At 39.9% G+C, this 18506-nt stretch overlaps 2 protein-coding genes across 3 annotated transcripts in view; one reads left to right on the top strand and one right to left on the bottom strand.

Moving 5' to 3' along the window:
• Window positions 1-6348, top strand: part of xkr4 (XK related 4) — a 59268-nt gene extending 52920 nt beyond the window's left edge. The window contains exons 3-4 of one of the 2 annotated variants that reach the window (XM_053486160.1): window positions 2732-3713; window positions 5033-6348. In XM_053486160.1, the coding sequence (XP_053342135.1) occupies window positions 2732-3690 (959 nt within the window). In that variant the 3' untranslated portion in view covers window positions 3691-3713; window positions 5033-6348. Of the gene's footprint in view, window positions 1-2731; window positions 3759-5032 lie in introns of those variants that run through there. The other variant, XM_053486161.1, reaches the window with a different exon arrangement.
• A 5215-nt stretch (window positions 6349-11563) lies between these two features.
• On the bottom strand, window positions 11564-18247 carry tmem68 (transmembrane protein 68). The gene is made up of 7 exons (XM_053486210.1): window positions 18113-18247; window positions 16729-17121; window positions 16307-16474; window positions 15026-15219; window positions 14867-14927; window positions 14639-14778; window positions 11564-13399 (listed from the first exon to the last, which is right to left on the bottom strand). Exons 2-7 carry the CDS (start codon window positions 17054-17056, stop codon window positions 13295-13297), a joined length of 996 nt encoding a protein of 331 aa, XP_053342185.1. The 5' UTR covers window positions 17057-17121; window positions 18113-18247; the 3' UTR covers window positions 11564-13294.
• Between the last annotated feature and the right edge of the window lie 259 nt (window positions 18248-18506).

The following is an 18506-nucleotide window of genomic DNA, read 5'->3' on the forward strand; positions in this document are numbered from 1 at the left end:
AAGGAGGTGTGGCTTCTATATCTGTCAGTCAAAGTGAAGGAGGTGTGGCTTCTATATCTGTCAGTCAAAGTGAAGGAGGTGTGGCTTCTATATCTGTCAGTCAAAGTAAAGAAGGTGTGGCCTCTGGCCTTTATCTCTGAGTCTACTTGAAGAAGGTGTGGCCTCAGTATCTGTCAATCAAAGTGAAGGCGGTATAGCCTGGGTCTCTGTCAGTTGAGGTGAAGAAGGTGTGGCCTTTGTCTCTGTCAAAGTGAAGGAGGTGTGGCTTCTTCATCTGTCAGTCAAAGTGAAGGAGGTGTGGCTTCTTCATCTGTCAGTCAAAGTGAAGGAGGTGTGGCTTCTTCATTTTTCAATGAACGTGAAGGAGGTGTGGCCTCTATATCTGTCAGTTGGAGGGAAGGAGGTGTGAGGAGACACATTTATTTAAGCAGTCTTCGGGGTCAGTGTTTGTATCGATGCAGGACATTTTTACATGAAATTATGTAACACCACCAAGTGTCTTTTTTGTTTGTTTGAAAAAAATCGCTCTTTCTAACTTAACTTTCTAAGAGTCTAACACTAACTTTCCGTAATGTTGAACGTAGCTAAACACAGATACAGTGAGGAGTACAATCCGATTTTCTGGCCCTTTAGTTAATAAGAATACATCATCACTTGGCAAATCATTTGCGTCATCACTGATTCTCTTTTTCTACAGCCAGGCTTTTATTTTAGTAATTAATTCCTTAATTGTTCTCTGTACCTCTGTCCCAGTTTCTCCTCCAGCCTCATGTCTTCCTCCTTGGGACCGATCCCTTTATCACTGCGTGCTCCTGGTAACCATGGTACCCTGCTCCTAGTTGGAGTCTGGAGTCTCTCTCTCTCTCTGTCTCTCTCTTTCTCTCTGTGCTATAAATGAAGTCTCGTCCTGCGTCTCGTCTTCACTGTTGTCTTTTTTAACCTCGATCAAGTGGAATTTTCTCCTGTAATCCACTGCCTCCATCATCGCCGAGCCGCCGCGCAGTTAGCGTCACGCTCAGACATCACAGAGCCGATCCATGAGCGTAAATAAGACATCTCTCTGAGGAGACTCGACGGAGCTAATGATGTTCAACCCGCCTCATGATTCATTCTCCACATTTCACTTACAATTTCGTCTGAAGCTTTGTAATTTCCACAGAATCAGTATACGAAGCAGAATGCACGAAGTTATCACCTGTTATTAGCCTGTTTTTTCATTTATTAGCACTCGTGTCCCCAGGAGCCGTGAACATCCTCAAAGATGCGATAAAGATTTTCATTTATATTTTAATTATTTATTTATCATGGAATTGATTAATTCCCTGCTTTTCTCCTCCTGTCTGATATTTACTTCATTTATTTTATTTTTTGATCTTGTACATTTAGTTTTACATCATCTAGGTCATCTTAAAAGTATTTTTACCTCCAAAAATGTCCTACTTTTTTTTTCTGGAAGGAAAAACCTGAGAAAATAAAAACGCTAATCTGTCCAAATTTTTTTTATTGTTTTGCTGAACGTTTCAGATTTTTTATTTGTTGTAAAAGATTTTGAAAAACATTCAGCATTTTCCTTCTGCTTCACAATTATCTGGTTTATCACAACAACAAAAAAAAATCCCAGTAAAATACATGTACGTTTGTGCTTGTGACGTGACAAAATGTGAAAAAGTTCAAGGGTATGAATACTTCTGCAAGGCAGTGTATAACGCTTCACTGGACAACGCTAGCATGATGATGTATTGCTAATATCGGAGTTATAAATCGTTACACTAGCCTTATTCAGCAAAACAATACATTATTTTGGACAGATTGGCATTTTTATTTTCTCAGGTTTTCTTTCAAAAAAAAATTAAGACATTTTTTGAGGTACAAATTTTATATAGGTAAGTATTAGTATTAGTAGTAGTAGTAGTTAATACTCAGTATTTGTGATATATAAATTTTTTTAACTCTCACACACTGTTTCTGAGGTAAACCTTAATACTACTTTCTGCTAAAACGGAAAGATTTTAATTAGCAAACGACTTCCTGTTAGATTTATCTTGTGATTAGCAGTGTTAGCATGAACTGTTCAGTAAAGCTACACTTCTGTTAACTTTAACACAAAAGTTTCTTACCAATTCTTTCCAAAGTTGCTTTTATTTTCAGGAATGCTAATGGTTCTGAAAAAGAATGAAATTTTGTAAAGGTCCGGTTAGCATAACACAAATGAGACCTTATTATTAGCGATGCATTATTCAGTTAGCATGTTAATGTTCAGTTAGCGCAGTACAAACATTCGCGTTTCGAACATGCGTTCTTGTTCGATCATAAGTTAGAAGTTAGATCACACACAGATTGTCACGTGTGTGCAGAATGCATCCCAGGATGTCCAGAAGCAAGCATAAAAGCAACGGCCAAGCAATAAGGAGGGAGACAAAAGAGAAAATAATTGAGAGAATGGAGTGAGGTAAAAAGGCAGACACTGCTTGTTCAACCTTCAGCACGATCCTAAAGAACAAGGACAAATGAATTGAACATGTTAGTTTTATACTGTGTATAGCTTATTGTGTTAGTATCCCAGTACCTAGAAATTGTTTGTTGGACTTATGAACAAATTGGACTTATGAATGAGCCCTCAGAACAAAACACATTTGTATGTTGGGGTCTTACTGTATCTTTCTTGTCCGTATAAAGATAGATCATGTTTACTTTTACCAGCTCATGCATATATATATATTCTCTGTTTCAGGAATGACCGCCGCTGCCTCTCTAGTGTCGTTGGCTTGGGCTCTTGCGTCCTACCAGAAGGCTTTACGGGATTCCCGTGACGACAAGAAGCCCGTCAGCTACCTGGCCGTCATCATCCAGTTCTGCTGGCATTTCTTCACCATCGCGGCACGTGTCGTGACCTTCGCCCTGTTCGCCTCCGTGTTCCAGCTCTACTTTGGAATTTTCATAGTGCTGCACTGGTGCATCATGACCTTCTGGATCGTTCACTGCGAGACCGAGTTCTGCGTCACCAAATGGGAGGAGATCGTCTTCGACATGGTGGTGGGGATCATCTACATTTTCAGCTGGTTCAACGTAAAGGAGGGCCGCACGCGCTGCCGCCTTTTCATCTACTACCTGGTAATCTTGCTGGAAAACGCAGCGCTCAGCGCACTCTGGTATCTGTACCGTTCACCGGGGAGCACCGACGCCTTCGCCGTTCCTGCCCTGTGCGTCATCTTTTCCAGCTTCTTCACAGGAATCGTCTTCATGCTCATGTACTACGCTTTCTTCCATCCTAACGGGCCACGATTTGGACGCTCGGCCAGCCTGAGCCAGCTGGACGATACCAACGTCACTACAGGCTTCGCCATGCCAACGGAAGGGGCCACCAATTCCCTTCGCTCGAACAGGGGTGGCACGTTGGCGAGGGACGCTGACCGCGACACTAAGTACACCGAGCGAGACGGCTGCGCTCCTGTTTTTCAAGTTCGTCCCACAGCTCCGTCCACGCCATCCTCTCGAACACCGCGAGTGGAGGAAACCGTGATCAGAATAGACGTATGCAGGAACCGATACCCAGCCTGGGAAAGGCACGTGCTGGACCGCGGCATACGCAGAGCCATCTTGGCTATTGCTAACTCGCCCACGCCACCTCGACTGCAGTACAAGGATGACATGCTCGTCCAGGAGCGGCTGGAGTACGAGACCACGTTGTAGCTCAACCACTTGGAATCTTATAGGTAACCATCCATTAACAGCAGGACTGTGGCAATAACATGACTAGCAGAGCGGGACTGTCAAGCCCATAGCATTTAGCCATGACGTTGATTGTCATGGATTGCAAAAAAAAAAAAAAAAAAAAGAAATAAGAATAAAACCTTAAAAAAACAACAACTAAGAAATAGGCACAAAATATTCACTGGTGTAAGTATTGGTATTTTCTTATATGAATGTTTTTTTTTTTATTTTGATATAGTTTTTTTTTTTTATCTCACCAGGGAATATATTTTTCCCCCTCATTATTGAGCAGAAATCTAGTCTGCCAACGCTTCACGCCGATCATTAGCTTTTTCAGCTGAGTTAACTTCTCTACACCGCTCCTTTTTATTTTTTTGGGTCATTAAAATTTCTTCTGTGTTGTTTACGAATCTGCCATCACGCATCGCTTGTTCAGGAAGCGATGAGATTTAAACCATCCTGATGTAGTGACACTACCTGGACAAACAGGACAAACAGGCGACCCTGTCTCGTGAAGACACAAAGAAACTCGCCAGGGTGAGGGGTGCTGAAACCCACGAGTCGTCTGACATCAGCAAAACTCTCGCAGTGCCAAAAAAAAAAAAAAAGAAAAATATAGATATATATATATATGTATCCTGGTCCATACTGGACTCCGTAGTGAACATGGTGGACCTGGAGTCTCTGCCAGTAACTGTACATAAAAACACACACACACACACACACACCGACACACACACACAGGGCAGCATTTCAATCATCTACTTGAATATTGTATTTAAGAAAAAAAAATCCAAGTGAATGAAAGCAAGCCACGCGGGATTGACCCAGGCTCAAACACACTCAAACTTCTCTCCTCCTGGAGAAGGAACCAGGCCAAGAAACCACTTCCTGGCAGCTCGCTCAAGCTGGCTGATACGGATCACTCAAGAAACGCTCTCACACACATGTATGTCCTGAGTAACACATACAACACACACACACACACACACACATATAACACAGGGCAATCTGCAACAGCCAAGCACTCATGGGAGCCAAGATGGATTCCACCTCCACAAGATTAAAGATACAGTGTTCTGCTTGAGGTTGTGTACAAACTCGCAGGAGTGTTTACGATTACAGTTGTATCCGTGAGCACGCGTAGGTGTGTGTATGTGTGTGTGTGTTCGCACGGTACTATCGGACATGGCGGGTATCCGTCGCTTTACGTGCCACGTCTACAACACTGTATCTTTACATCTGTCATCTGTATATGAAAGGGGGAAAAAAATCCGGTCTATTTCAGTTAAAAGTGCTTCTTAGTGTCTTTTTTTTACAGGAGGTCAGAAGACGGCAAAGACGTTTGGGGACGCCGGGAGAGGACACGGTACGACAAGCACAAGACTTGAGCACGGCAGAAATAGTTGCTGTAACGGAAGAAAAAAGATAAATGCTACAAGTACGAAGTATGCGTTGTTAGACTGGGACAAGCGTGATTGTTGTTTTTCTTTAGACATGTGATGTAATTTTATTTCCGGAGTTTGATGGATTTGTGTGCGTGCTAGGCATGTGTCAAAAATTCCCAATATACCACCAGTTTTAAAGTCGTTATTCCTTTTGAGGTAAAGAATATCCTGTGCTTATGGCCAATCTCATGCTTTATCATTCAGTTCCCCAAAATGATGGTTTGAACAAAGGTTAAATGTCATTTTAGATTGAAATGCTGTCTCGTCTGAGGACTCACCATGTCCGTTTTACTTTTTCAACCTTTGAAACTTTTAGAGTAAATACACTGTAGGTTTCGTAAGTGAAGACACCACACCCTTAGTGAAGTGACATCAAAGTTCTATATGGCAGTGAAGAACAACTTGGAGAACTCTAGATAGCCAGGTCCAGAAGACCAAAGACCTGTGGAACATTAGGAAGAAATGGGACTGGTGGTGGTTGTGGTGGTGGTGGAAACTTCATCATTCATGGAGAAACAGAAATGGAAGGCGAATGAGTTAAAAGGTGGAGCTTCAACCTCTAGAACCTTATCAATATAACAGATTGTTTAGTTTGTTCAGTTTGAAGGGACCTTCAGAGGTTCTATATACTCTACAGCAGAGAGTTTGTACCCCAGAACCCCAGGCATAAAGAGATAGTACTTCATTTTGTTGCACAGAAGATCCAAAATGGAGATGGTTTGAATTTTGCCATCATAACATTTTGGCATCAGGCAGACACCCTTATAGAGAGTGAATTATATAGAGAGCTATCTCATTATACATCTGAGCAATTGAGGTTGCTCAAGGCCAGTAGCTTGGTGGTGCTGGGTGCTGGGGTTAAGCAACAGTTTAACCACTGAGCCACCCTAACCACATTCTAATCTCATTGTAATTTATTATTTTAAAGATGAGACGTGATAAAACATATGACCTAGCTTGTGGAGAGCTAATCGTCAGCCATGATCAAGCTCAGGTGTGTTTGGAGGTGAAACATCCTGGAGTTGACAAACCCATGTATGCATGTAAGTCTCTTCGCTTTGGAACTCTTTGTGGTTGGATCTGAAACTGAAACTTCTTCAACATTGTTTCTTCCTCGTCACCTCCCTCTCACCCACCGCAGCTAAAACTATTAAATCTATCGTTTAAACAAGAACACCATTTATTTTGGCCTCCAAGCAGATTTACAATTGAATTACAAACTTAGTTAATTAACATGAGCTTTGTGTCAAGGTGATGTCACAATTTTCCAGATAGAACTTTTTGATCATTTCATATACTGTCAAAACCTGAAAGCTTAAAATCGGGCACGTGCATAGCGCGCACACCGTCGTTCGCTTTACTCTGGATGTTTTAACCTGCACAATGCTTCACTGTATGCCATTAACTGAGTAAAGGTGACTACGATAGCACATTTGATTTGATTTACAATCAAATTTTGAAAAAAAAAAAAAAAGAAAAAAAGGGAAATGAGCTTTAAATTGAAACCTTTTTAACTCCTGATACTAATATAAAGATTTCCTCACTTAGTAAGACCTTTAAGTCAATGAATAAAATGTAAATTGTACTAATATTTAAAGATCCAATGATGCCCATGTCCTTCAGTCAATTCTTAATTAATGAATGAATTAATTTATTTATTGATATATTTTTGTGTGTGTTTTAGTTTGAGACAAATCTGTACAAATCTCTTAAGACCTTAATCCAGATAACCTTGAAAAACCTCCCTCAGTGAGACACAACACAACTACTAGAAGAATTACGATGCAACGTTACAATGTGAATTTTCTCCTCAAGGATACTCATGAATCTGTTTGGGATCTAACTTTATGTACTGTAATATCAAAAGGTGTTTATAATATTTTTTGATGTCAGCCTTATCATGAAACCTTTTGTTTGTTCAGCCAGTGTGTCAACATTAGCTTACGGTCTGTTGATGTTCTCGTTGAGGTTGTGCAACTGCTCGCTGGGGCTCGCTGACCTGTTCCTGTTGTGTTCACTGTTCACCGTTTGCATTTCACGGTCATCCATCATGTCCTCATAAACAAATCTCCGGCGTCGCCGTGTCACCCCTTAATAGCTTAACAGAATTTGAGAATGTAGACTAACGCTGTTAACGATAAGACAACAAGAGTGATCGTGGGACTATAAAAAGTGAGTTTTAAATGACTTTAAGTTTTAATATTTTCCTGAACTTAACTTGTCCCCTTAACTCATATCTTTGTTCTTCAACCATGTACTGAATGTCCGTCCATTTGCACGACCGTTTGATGTTTTCTTTTTATTCTGCATAACAACCCAGGGCTTACATGGTCTATATACAGTAATGTGAGAAAGTACCGATATCAGCGTCTCACTCTGGATTGGTTTCATATTAAATTGGATTTCACATGGATCCCTGACCCCTCTGCGTCCCCCCCGCCCCTTCCCCTGTGCCCCTCTTTCCAGTTGTATCCTATACACTAAACACATGTAATGTCTACAGAGATCAAAGCTCTCCCAGATCTTCTTTCATAACTCTGCAATGGCACTAAGAGTGAGCTGCTGTGTATCAAGTAACAGTTGATAGTTGGAGCTCTGATATTCATATTGTATCATAGACTGGATCGGTGCAGTCCTAACATCAGACAATGCCAGAAGAAGGGGATATGTATGTTTCCAAGACGTTTCTAGATTAATCCTAAAGAAGAATGAAATGTTTGCTGGATGAAGACAGTGTTCTATTTTCACATTGCAGGATTTTTTTTTCCCTTTAGTAATCTGATTTTGGAATCAGATTTAGTCATTTGGTTCCTCTAATGGAAAAGGTAATGAGGTTCTGAAAAGGTTACAACAGAACCTGGGCTTTGTAGGAATTATTTCCAGGTAAAAAGTAATGGTCATCGTCCATCCTGGAGGTCGGAGCACTGGTGTTCTATTACTCATCCAAAGATCTTACCAGGACTAAATACCAAGCTAAATTGTAGAGTAAAACAAGACGCTATAATAAGGAAAGTTCAAACTAAGAAGAGTCTCCTTAGGGCTTCTTTGGATGGTTTCAAGTTCAAGTTCTCCAAAGGTTTCTACATGAACCCCTTTTGAACCCCCTGTTACAGTGTTCCACCTAGAACCTTCCTGGGTTTCACCCTTAGTGATGAAGGTTCTGGAAAATTAATGGTTTTAATGCATCCAGAAAACATTTCTAGCCTGTAGGACTTGATCTCGATCGTGATCATTAAATGTGGCGAACAAACACTTCAAGTGTTCATCAAAGGTTATTTTAGATAGTTATGGTTCTCATCTTCCTAGGGAATCATTGAAGAACACATTTTTTTCTAACTGTGTAAGTGTAGGGTAGCAAATTATAAGTAATCATTTTCTAGCAAAACATTATTGTACTTGATAGTCTCTTAGAAAAATGGTTCTTCAGAGGTTCTTGCAGGGTTTATTGGATAATTGAAGGTTCTTGGCTTCCTATAATGAACCCTTTCTCATAGAGAAACACTAGACTTAACTTTTTTTTCTTTGTAAGAGCGTACCTATATTGTAAAGGGAATATGTTGTTAACTCGCAGGATGTGTGACATCATTGCTTACATGCCATTTCTGTCTCTCTGGAAAGACTGTAAATCCTAACAACCTACCTCAAAATGGTGTAGAGCTCCTCCATCTGTCAGACTTAGAGATAGAAGGGAGTGGAATGTTTCCAGATGGTGTTTGTTGTCCATGATGGATGTTATTAAGAGACAATAAGTGGTGCTTGAAGGTTTTTTGGGGGAACTTTTTGGGTCGTTACGGAAGGATTGGATTCGGCTGATGTAGGTGAGTTATGAAGGTGTGGCCAGGTGGAGGTTCTGCTGTTTATACCCAACTTGTTAGAAAATCCGAGCTCAAAACCGGGGACTTTAGATACTTTAAACGCAACGTAGGACTGTCAGGGAGAGCACTTCTTCATTCGTTCTTTTTTTTTTTTTTTTAAGCTTTTATGGATTTTTGCTTCATTCCCATGCCAGTAATGGTGCAAAGCGTGTCCGTTTATTTATTCATTCATTTAGTTTCTTATGCATTTCATTTCATTCGAGTTACTGTGCTTCTACTGGAGGTGGATTTTACACGTGACAACGATTGAGCTGAATTTGCAGTCTAACAATCAAAAAAACATGATGATGATGATGATGACGATGATGACGACTGTTACAGCTTGTGAAAGCATAGAATTGTTGAAAAACCAATTTAGACTATTGTGTGACTTTTTTAATTTATTTTTTGCCTTGATGTGTGTATGCGACTCAAAGACTCAAAGATTCGACTTATTAAATATCACATACAGTATATATGGTTGTTCCTCACCATTAGAGTTAGATAATTAGATTAAATAAAATGCCATAAAAGAAAAAAAAACGTCCTTTTTTTTTGGTCTAATTAGTGGTTACCACCAGAGCACTTGGAATTAGTACAAGCACAGTAGTTTGATGAACTCTGGATAGACGTGTTCGAGTCATTACGGTGTACAGACGTTTTTCTCGGAGAGCTAGTCGACGCAGCCGTGACCCGCAGACGGCTGTTCAACTGTAAATAAATGTATGCAAATGTACATGTTTAAACGAACATTCCTTTTATGAGTCCTGACCGTAAAAAAAAAGGGTGTATGTTGACTAGAAGGTGATGACGAAACTGCTAGGAAAAAACGGCGGTTCCGTATGGCGTAATACAGATTCAAATCTAAACTAGTGTGGTGTACTTTGACGTATTAAATGGGAAAAAAAATGCAAAAAAAAAAAAGATTAAAAAACCTGTTCATTATTGGTCTTAAGTTGCATTGTGTGATGAAAGTGCTTAAAATGCATCGACTCTGTTACCTAATTTTATTGTATATTGAAGAGTAAGACAAAAAGAGCATTACATTTTTGTATATATTGGATTTTTGTAAATTTTTATTTGATTCTAATGCAACACAAAGTACCAAATTCATTTAATAAAGTACACTGTGGTCATTTTATCTGCCTCCATTTGCCAAGTTCTTTGAAGCGAAAAAACTTAAACATTTCAGATACTAAAAAGTCTCAGTCTCTGAATCCCAGGTCTCCGAGAAATCCAAAACTGGACCTTTGACCTTTAACTTAACCTGAATTGGATTTTGTTTTATTTGTAAATCAGATCAGATAGCAAGCTAGCTCATAATTACAGAAAATAATTCCAAGGTTCAGCGCTATTTATACGCCCAAGACAAAAAGATCATACGTCAATGGGTTTTCGTCAGATTTTCATGTAAGGGTCAAGGTTCTACGGAAAGAAGTTTCTCAAGTTTCTCAGCTTTGAAAAAGGTTTTAAAGCCACGCCCACATTCAAATAGCATATTTTTAAAAAACATATTTCGTTAATATATTTGGAATAAGGAATTTCAGGTTCTAGATCGTTCCTGTTGCTATTTATTATAAGGATGCTACAGAACAAATCCTTAATAAACGCCAACATTTATTAGATTTATGTAAGATTTCATATAGACAGTAAAATGTTTTTCTAATCAAACTTTACTGTAAAAGTTTTTCCAAGGATTTTGGTTATCAGTGAGTACAGAAATTATTATGCTTCATTAGATGAATAACAATTTGGACATCTATTTATTTATTTATTTAGGATGTTCATGATAGAGACTAACTGTATATAGAAAGAAAACTACTGGAACTGGGATTAAGAACCAGGAAGGTCAGTGCTGAAGCGTCAACTTTGTTCAAGAAATGTGGTTGAAAATAAGAGATAATGACTGGAGATGACTTAAAGCTTCTTGAAGCTGCATGGTGAAAGTAAGAGCATTCCTACACACACACACACACACATCAGGCTCTATAATGAAACTGTCTCTCATGAAGACCTTCCCAGGAAAGCGAGACCAAAACTGAGCTCTGCTGCAGAGGAGAAGTTCATTTAGAGTCACCAGCCTCAGAAATCACCAATTAACAACCAGCACCTCAGATTAGAGCCGTTATGAAGCTTTACAGAGCAGAAGTAGCAGATAAACATCTCAATATCAACTGTTCAGAGGAGATTATTGTGTATTTTGGAATAAACGCTTTCAGCATTGTTTTACAGAAATGTAGAAAGAAATAAACATCAAGAACGAACATGGAGTTCCAGTAGAAGTCTGGTGTGTCCAGACTTTTGACTGGTAGCGTACCCAGTTACATTAGCTTTATACATCAATGTTGCTGTTCTTTATCTATATATTAGAACACTTAAGTTTGTACAACTCAGATAGTTAAAAATGTATGAACATGTTTGATCTGGAGCTTGTAGCAGAATCTTAATGCTTGTGCAAAATTCAAACATGCCGGAGGCTTTCAGTAATCAGCTGCTTTAAACGGCCGCTAATTGGTATGAGCTGATGAAAAAAAAAAGACCCAGACTTAATCAAAAAATAAGTTTTATTTTCAGTGTTTTCGATCTACAATTAACGCACCACTGGACGGATCTGTACAGGGAAACTGATCTGTACAGGGAAACACGCTGCGCCGTGATCATACTGTTGGCCTTTCCACCGTCCTTACACTCTCGATCCGTTAAAGGAACACTCTCCTAGCAGGACTGACAATAACGAGCGTGATATGTTCCTTCATAGATAGAAGGAGAATAACAAAATGCACTGTCCTGACTCCATCACTGCTTTATACTGTATATGATCTATATAGTGTTGATGAACTCATACGAAGTTGCCAGATTTTCAGCTCCACCTCTAACACAGGCGTATAATTCCTAGCAGCACCTCCGACACTAGTACAGCTGCAAATCACAGCTGGTTTGAACCCGTTATCATTTCCGTACAAACACATCATCATGTAAAGACAGATTTATTTCATGCTAACGGAAGGAGTCTCCAGTGCCGGGGCTCTGTAACAGTCAACATGCTGTGATTTTAAAAGTCAGACGCAGGACCAGGATGAAGGAGGGAGTGTTTATAGTGTACCTATAAAAGGAAAAAAAGAAAAAACATGACGTGTCATCGTTTAATAAAACTCATCGTGGTGTAAGCAGCAGGGAAAGATATAAACACTTCATGTCACATGCGGTTATCGGGAAAATAATAATCTTCCTGGAAGTAACAGTAACTCCGCTTCATCACCCCGCGCTGACCCCAAGACATAACTGTTATATAAAATGATAAATGATGAGATCTGGATGGTAGATGCGTCTGTTAAAACTGGCAATTTGGTACAATAGTTTATATATATCATATATATATATATATATAAGTTTTTTGTTAAGAAAATAACACATTTTAAATACCTTTTAGAAGTTTGATGCGATAAAATCGCAGCTAAAAAACCAATAATCACAAGACTTTTAGTCGCTTTGCTTGTCAAGGAATGTTATGATTTTCGTCATTAATCTAACGGCTCATTATTATTATTATTATTATTATCAGTCCTTAAGACCCGTGCTGTCTAAAAACCATAAGACTTGGTTTTTAAAACCGTAAAAACTTCTCAGTCCAATAAATCTCATTAAGTCATGGATTACAGATAATCACAGTACGTTTTGTTTTAAAAATAAGAATAATAATCATTTTCCCCATTATTACGTTAATCATCACATTTTTTTTTAAATGTAAGAAAAAAATTTATCTTAAAATCACACCAGCTCTAACAGTTATTATATCATGTCTGACATCAAGTAACCAAAAGGCCTCGTTTGTTTTGGCAGTGGTCCTTCAAAAAAAAAAAGGAAAAAAAAAAATCAAAGTGTGCAAATAAGTCACGGATTAAAAAACAAACAACAAAAAAAAAACACCCACATATAAAAAAACACACAATGCACTCTCTTTCACTTCACTTACACATGAGACACAAAACACACCGACATTAGCAATCTTTTTTTTCTTATTCTGTGACATCCGAGCACACTGTCTTGTCCATGCCACACACATCATCAGTAACATGAAAAATTTAATTATCACACACGCACAATGATGAGATATTAATTTTGGTAACACTTGCAACACTTCCAGTTCTCTGTTGAATTATGCTGGGAGGAGACGTCGCAACGTTTTTGTTTTGTAGCCTGAGAGAGAGAGCGAGTGGTGCTGTTGTTCTTCTTCAGGCGTTGCTGTATAATCGGTCGAAGAGCGCCTGAAAGGAGCGAGTGTTATTCTTCTTTGGGGCGCATGTGGAATCGCTCCAGGATCGCTCGCAGGATGCTGCCAGGTACCTTTTGGTGTCGGTCGATAAGCGCTTGAACTGCTGCCTGCACCTGAAGAAAGGATCGGATTAGAGAGAGGAATGTTTATAATCAACTGAATATTTCATGGAGTTAGTGTTGCTTACTGAACCATAGCAAGACTTTTAATCACAATAGGAACGACTGTGTTGTGGTGAAGCACTGGAATGGATGGAGGGAGGGAGGGAGGAATGGATGGTTGGAAAATGGAATGACTGGATGGATGGATAGACAGTTTGATGGCTGGATTGATTGTTACAAGACTACAGGACTTTGACAATGCCTTGTTCTAAGAAGCTTAGGTTAATGGATGGATGGACAATTGATGTGAACAAATGAAGAGAAGTGGACAGAGGGATAATTGGCCGGGTTAAATGGACGGATGGCAGGTTTAGCAGTTGAATGATGGGCTGGACAGATAGCTGATCAATCCTGGATGGATAAATGGTTAGACAGACAACTGGTTGAATAAAATATAAATTTTAGATTGGGTTCTCTGGATGGATGAATGAATGAATGGATGGATGGATGGATGAATGGATGGACAGTCAGATGAGCAAAAGTTTGTTTGGTCAAATAGATGGATGGATGGATGGATGAGGGGTTACTGACAGGTGTTTCGGTTGGATGGAGGGACAAATGAAAGGATGTATGGTTAAAGAAAGGGATAGGTAGATAAACTGAGAAGTATTCTGAAGGATGGATAGATGGATGGATGAATGAAGGGACTGTTGGTGGGATTAATGAATAATAGAAGTGCTGGTTGAGTGGATGGACAGATAGCTGGATAAATGGATGGGTTTCTTGTTGAATCTATTAACTAGATAGATGTTGTTAAATGTTGGACGGATTAAAAGATGTTGATAAAATGTACAGATATTTGGTTGGGTGGATATATGAATGGATGGATTGACATATTGTAGATGTATTGTTTCGTCAACCCTGAATGAATAGACAAGTGTGTGGTTTGTTTACTGGGTGGGTGGATGGACAGATAAGAGGGTGTTTGGTTGAAGAGATGGATGGATATAAAAACAGGATAAAAAGGGGTTGAATGTAGGGATGGTTGGTGGGAATTAATGAATAAATGAATGGAAGGCTAGTAGTTTGAGTGGATGGACAGATGGATGGATTAACTGGGTAGATGTCCGGTTCTCTGGATGGACAGATGTATGGCAGGTTGGACATATGAATGACTAGATGGATAGACAGATACTGTGATGGTTGGTTGGATGAATTAATGGACGATGCTCTCAGTCCCGGATGCCGTACCTTTTCAGCCAACTCGGGCGCTGTGAGTTTGGGATCGTGGAGAATGGGGTCGCCTAGATAAGTGCGGAATTTGACCGGGAATCCTCCGTAGACCGGCGCGATGGGCAGACGAAACCTCTCATACAACCATCTGAAAAATCCTGAAGAGGAAATGTTTGTGATTAATCAGAAGGAAGCTAAACTCTGGAGTTTGGGTAGATCTATTTGACGGTTTTGCGCGAGACTTACTCAGATTTCCCAGAGAGCGGAATCCCTCCCGGACATTCTGAGTAAACATGGGAATGATTGGCTGAGGACAGAGGAAAAGGGAGAAACCAAGGGACTTCAGTGGAACAGTTTTTATGCAGTTTCAGTTTAAATCTCCAGAACGTGTACATGATCACGTACCACTTTGGAATCGATGGCCACTTGTGCAAAGCCTATGCGCTTGCCCCAGAACAGCGGGTATGTCTCGTCGCTGAACAGAGCCTCCCGTACGCCTCCCGGGGAGATTCCCAGCAGGTGACCGCTGCGCAGAGCCTTCACACACTCCTCCTGAGGCCCGTGGATCACGCTGAACACCTCCAGCAGAAGCTTGAATCCTGATGGTATTTTAAAAAAGCAAGCGATGATCATTTAACTGGCAATAAAAGTCAAAAAGGATTTTTTACACGCATAGTGCATATTTTTATGATCAGATTTAAAAAACTTTCTTGGTCTGGGAGAATACTACGCCTCCTTCGGAACGACTGACAGAAGCCACGTCTCCTGCAGATCCTTCAGAAATACTGACAGAGACCACATCTGCTTCAGAACTACTGACAAAGGACACACCATTGTTAGGACTGACAAGAGGTAATGCCTTTTTCAGAACCACTGACAGAGACCATGCCTCCTTCATAACTACTGACATAGGACACGCCCCCTTACTAGGACTAACAGAGGCCAGGCTTTCTACAGAAATACTGACAGAGACCACGGTTAATAATTAAAAAAAGAAGAGAGAAAAGAGTAAAGGGTGACGTAATGCAACTTACTGGATGCCAAACACCATAAAACAAGGAGAAGAAGAAGAGGCCACACCTCTGACTGACAGAGACCACATCTACTTAAAGACTGACAGAGGACACGTTTACTTAAAGAGTGACAGAGGACACGCCCCCTTTACAATGACTGCCAGATGCCATGCCTCCCCCAGAACTACTGACAGAGGACACGCCCCCTTATTAGGACTGACAGAGGCCACGAGGTCACTTTACAAAGACGAAAAAAGAGGCCACGGTTAATGAAAATAAAGAGAAGAGAGAAAAGAGTACAGGGGTGGTGTAATGCAACTTAATGGATGCCAATCACCATAAAACAAGGAGAAGAAGGAGTGGCCACACCTCCTTAAGAAAGACTGACAGAGGCCACGCCTCCTCCAGCAACACTGACAGAGGCCATCATGGCTCTTTCAGAACTACTGCCTTCTTCGTAGCTACTAACAGAGTCCACACCTTCAGAACTACTGACAGGCCACGCCTCCTTCACAATGACTGACAGAGACCACACCTCATTCATTAGGACTAACAGACTTCAGTCGAGTTCTGGTATGAAGTTCTGTAAAAAAAATCCATAATTAATAAATAATCATAACAAATAAATCACATTAATTGGAGTGTATTACCGCATCACCGCTCGCGTCTTTACCTGGGACCTTGAACAGGAAGTGATCAGCCACCGAGTGACACGCGCGGCCTTTCTGGAGGATCAATCTCGCCAGGAAGTAGTAGTAGTCGATGGGAATCGCTCCATGATAATAGACGATGAGGGCGGGTCCGTCTTCCGGAATCTTCTCTAAACCATAGACTTCATAACCTGATATGAAGAAAAGGTTCGTCTCCTTATTAGACCTGCTCTGTCTCCATTTTTCATTTTTTTAATCCTCTCTTGGTTTTATGTTTTGTCGTATCACATTTGTGTCCCACACATAGGTGGTTTAAACGCTTTTTCATATGTTCACTCTAAATACATATTGTCCATTAAGTGTATTTTAACAATGATATGATAGTGATAATGTTAATGTTTCACTGTTAACATCCTCGCTGTTCGCCCCTCTGCGGCGTACGCACCGTGCCATATGGCTCCGTGGCCGTCCCACAGCGTGGCCAGCGTCTTCCTGGCGCCGTCCCACAGGTTATTCGAGTAGGCCTCCCTCAGCTGGTTCTTGCGCTTGTAGACGTGCAGGAAGAGGATGGACAGGTAGAGCAGGACGACGATGACGAAGGGGAGGATGAAGACGATGGCCAGGGGCGTGAACACCCACACCAGGTACTCCAGGAAGCTGAGGTAGTCCTGAAGATTCTCCCACGCCACCCAATCCTCCAAGGCCATGAGGAGACACATGAGAGGACTGGAGGATTCATCCCCAGACCAGCACGACGCATTGTGTCCCGACATACTGCTTCAGGCTGCCCCTCGCCAGCAGCCGTCCGGCTCGGGTTCGGGCTCCGACACACACACACCTGAGTGAGACAAAAGACGAATAAATTTTTAACAGTAAAAGTTAAATAAAATCTAATCCTAAAAATACAACAAAAAAATTTAATAAACATGAAAGGACACATAATTTAAAAAAATGGAATCATGTGAATTTTTTTTAAATAACAATAACAATAATAATAATAATAATAATAATAATAAAAGCGCATGAAAAAATGTAAGAAGTTTACTTTAAAGTCAGTGGCACGATGGTGTAGTGGTTAGCTGTGTGTGTGTGTGCCCTGTGATGGATTGGCACCCTGTTCAGGGTGTACCCCGCCCCAGGCCCTAAGTCGCCTGTGATAGGCTCCGCCCCCGGGACCCTGAATACAGGATAAAGGGGTGTAGAAGATGAGTGAGTGATTTAAACTTAAAACTGACAATAAACTATTAAATTAAAAATAAATTATATATAAATCCTTGTTTGTAAAATCACAAAAAGAAAGAAATGAATCATGGAAAAAAAACATGAAAATCTTTTTTTTTATTTTTATGAATTATACAGACACTATGATGAATAACTGCACATGGAAAAAAAAGTACAAATGTGTAAAAAGAAATGAGTAAAGCTCATATAATTTTAAATTACAATTTAATTAACACTGCAAACTTTCTTTCAAGGTGAATTTAGTATTTTTTTATTAATATTATTATTACTACTAATAATAATAATCATAATATAAAATTAAATAAGTATAAATAAGAGCAGTTAGTATTCAGAATTAAACCTACATTTTTTTTACACTAACTCTGACATGACACATCCTTCCTAAATCCACACTGACATGGAAATAAACTAATATTTACTGTAATAATTGATATTTAAACCGAATCTTGAGCCTCAGTGCTGCAGTGTCTCAGGCTGAGAATAAAAACTCTAATAATAAACCCACTCGCTCATTAAACCTGCCGCATTAAAACACCAAACCCACAAACACAATACAGTACACAGAAATAATCATTTAAAACTTACACCTTCTGTCACGACCTGCTTCTTCTCCACATCTAATAAAATCAATTAAAGTGTTAGATAACTGTCTATAGAAACAGATATCTATTATTTTTGCTGATGTTGTTACTCTATTATTCTTCCGGGTTTCCCCACCCGGCTTTTTTTTACAGGTGACACGAACCGGAAAAGCCTCCAGCGTCATCTTCCGCAGACTTCCGCAAACTGGCTTTCAAAACAAAAGTCCTCAACTTAGCTCAGTACAACTAAGTACTAACGTTTTAGACATCGTAGCCTCGTCTCTTATGACAATTAATATGTTAATCTATTAATCTGTCTGCCTTTGCCTGTCTATTAATCTGTTTCTTACCCTACGTGCTCGCGCAATTTTTCTATTTATTTAATTAATAAAAAAAAAAA

The sequence above is a fragment of the Clarias gariepinus genome, chromosome 25, assembly GCF_024256425.1.
Source record: "Clarias gariepinus isolate MV-2021 ecotype Netherlands chromosome 25, CGAR_prim_01v2, whole genome shotgun sequence".
Lineage (NCBI taxonomy): Eukaryota > Metazoa > Chordata > Actinopteri > Siluriformes > Clariidae > Clarias > Clarias gariepinus.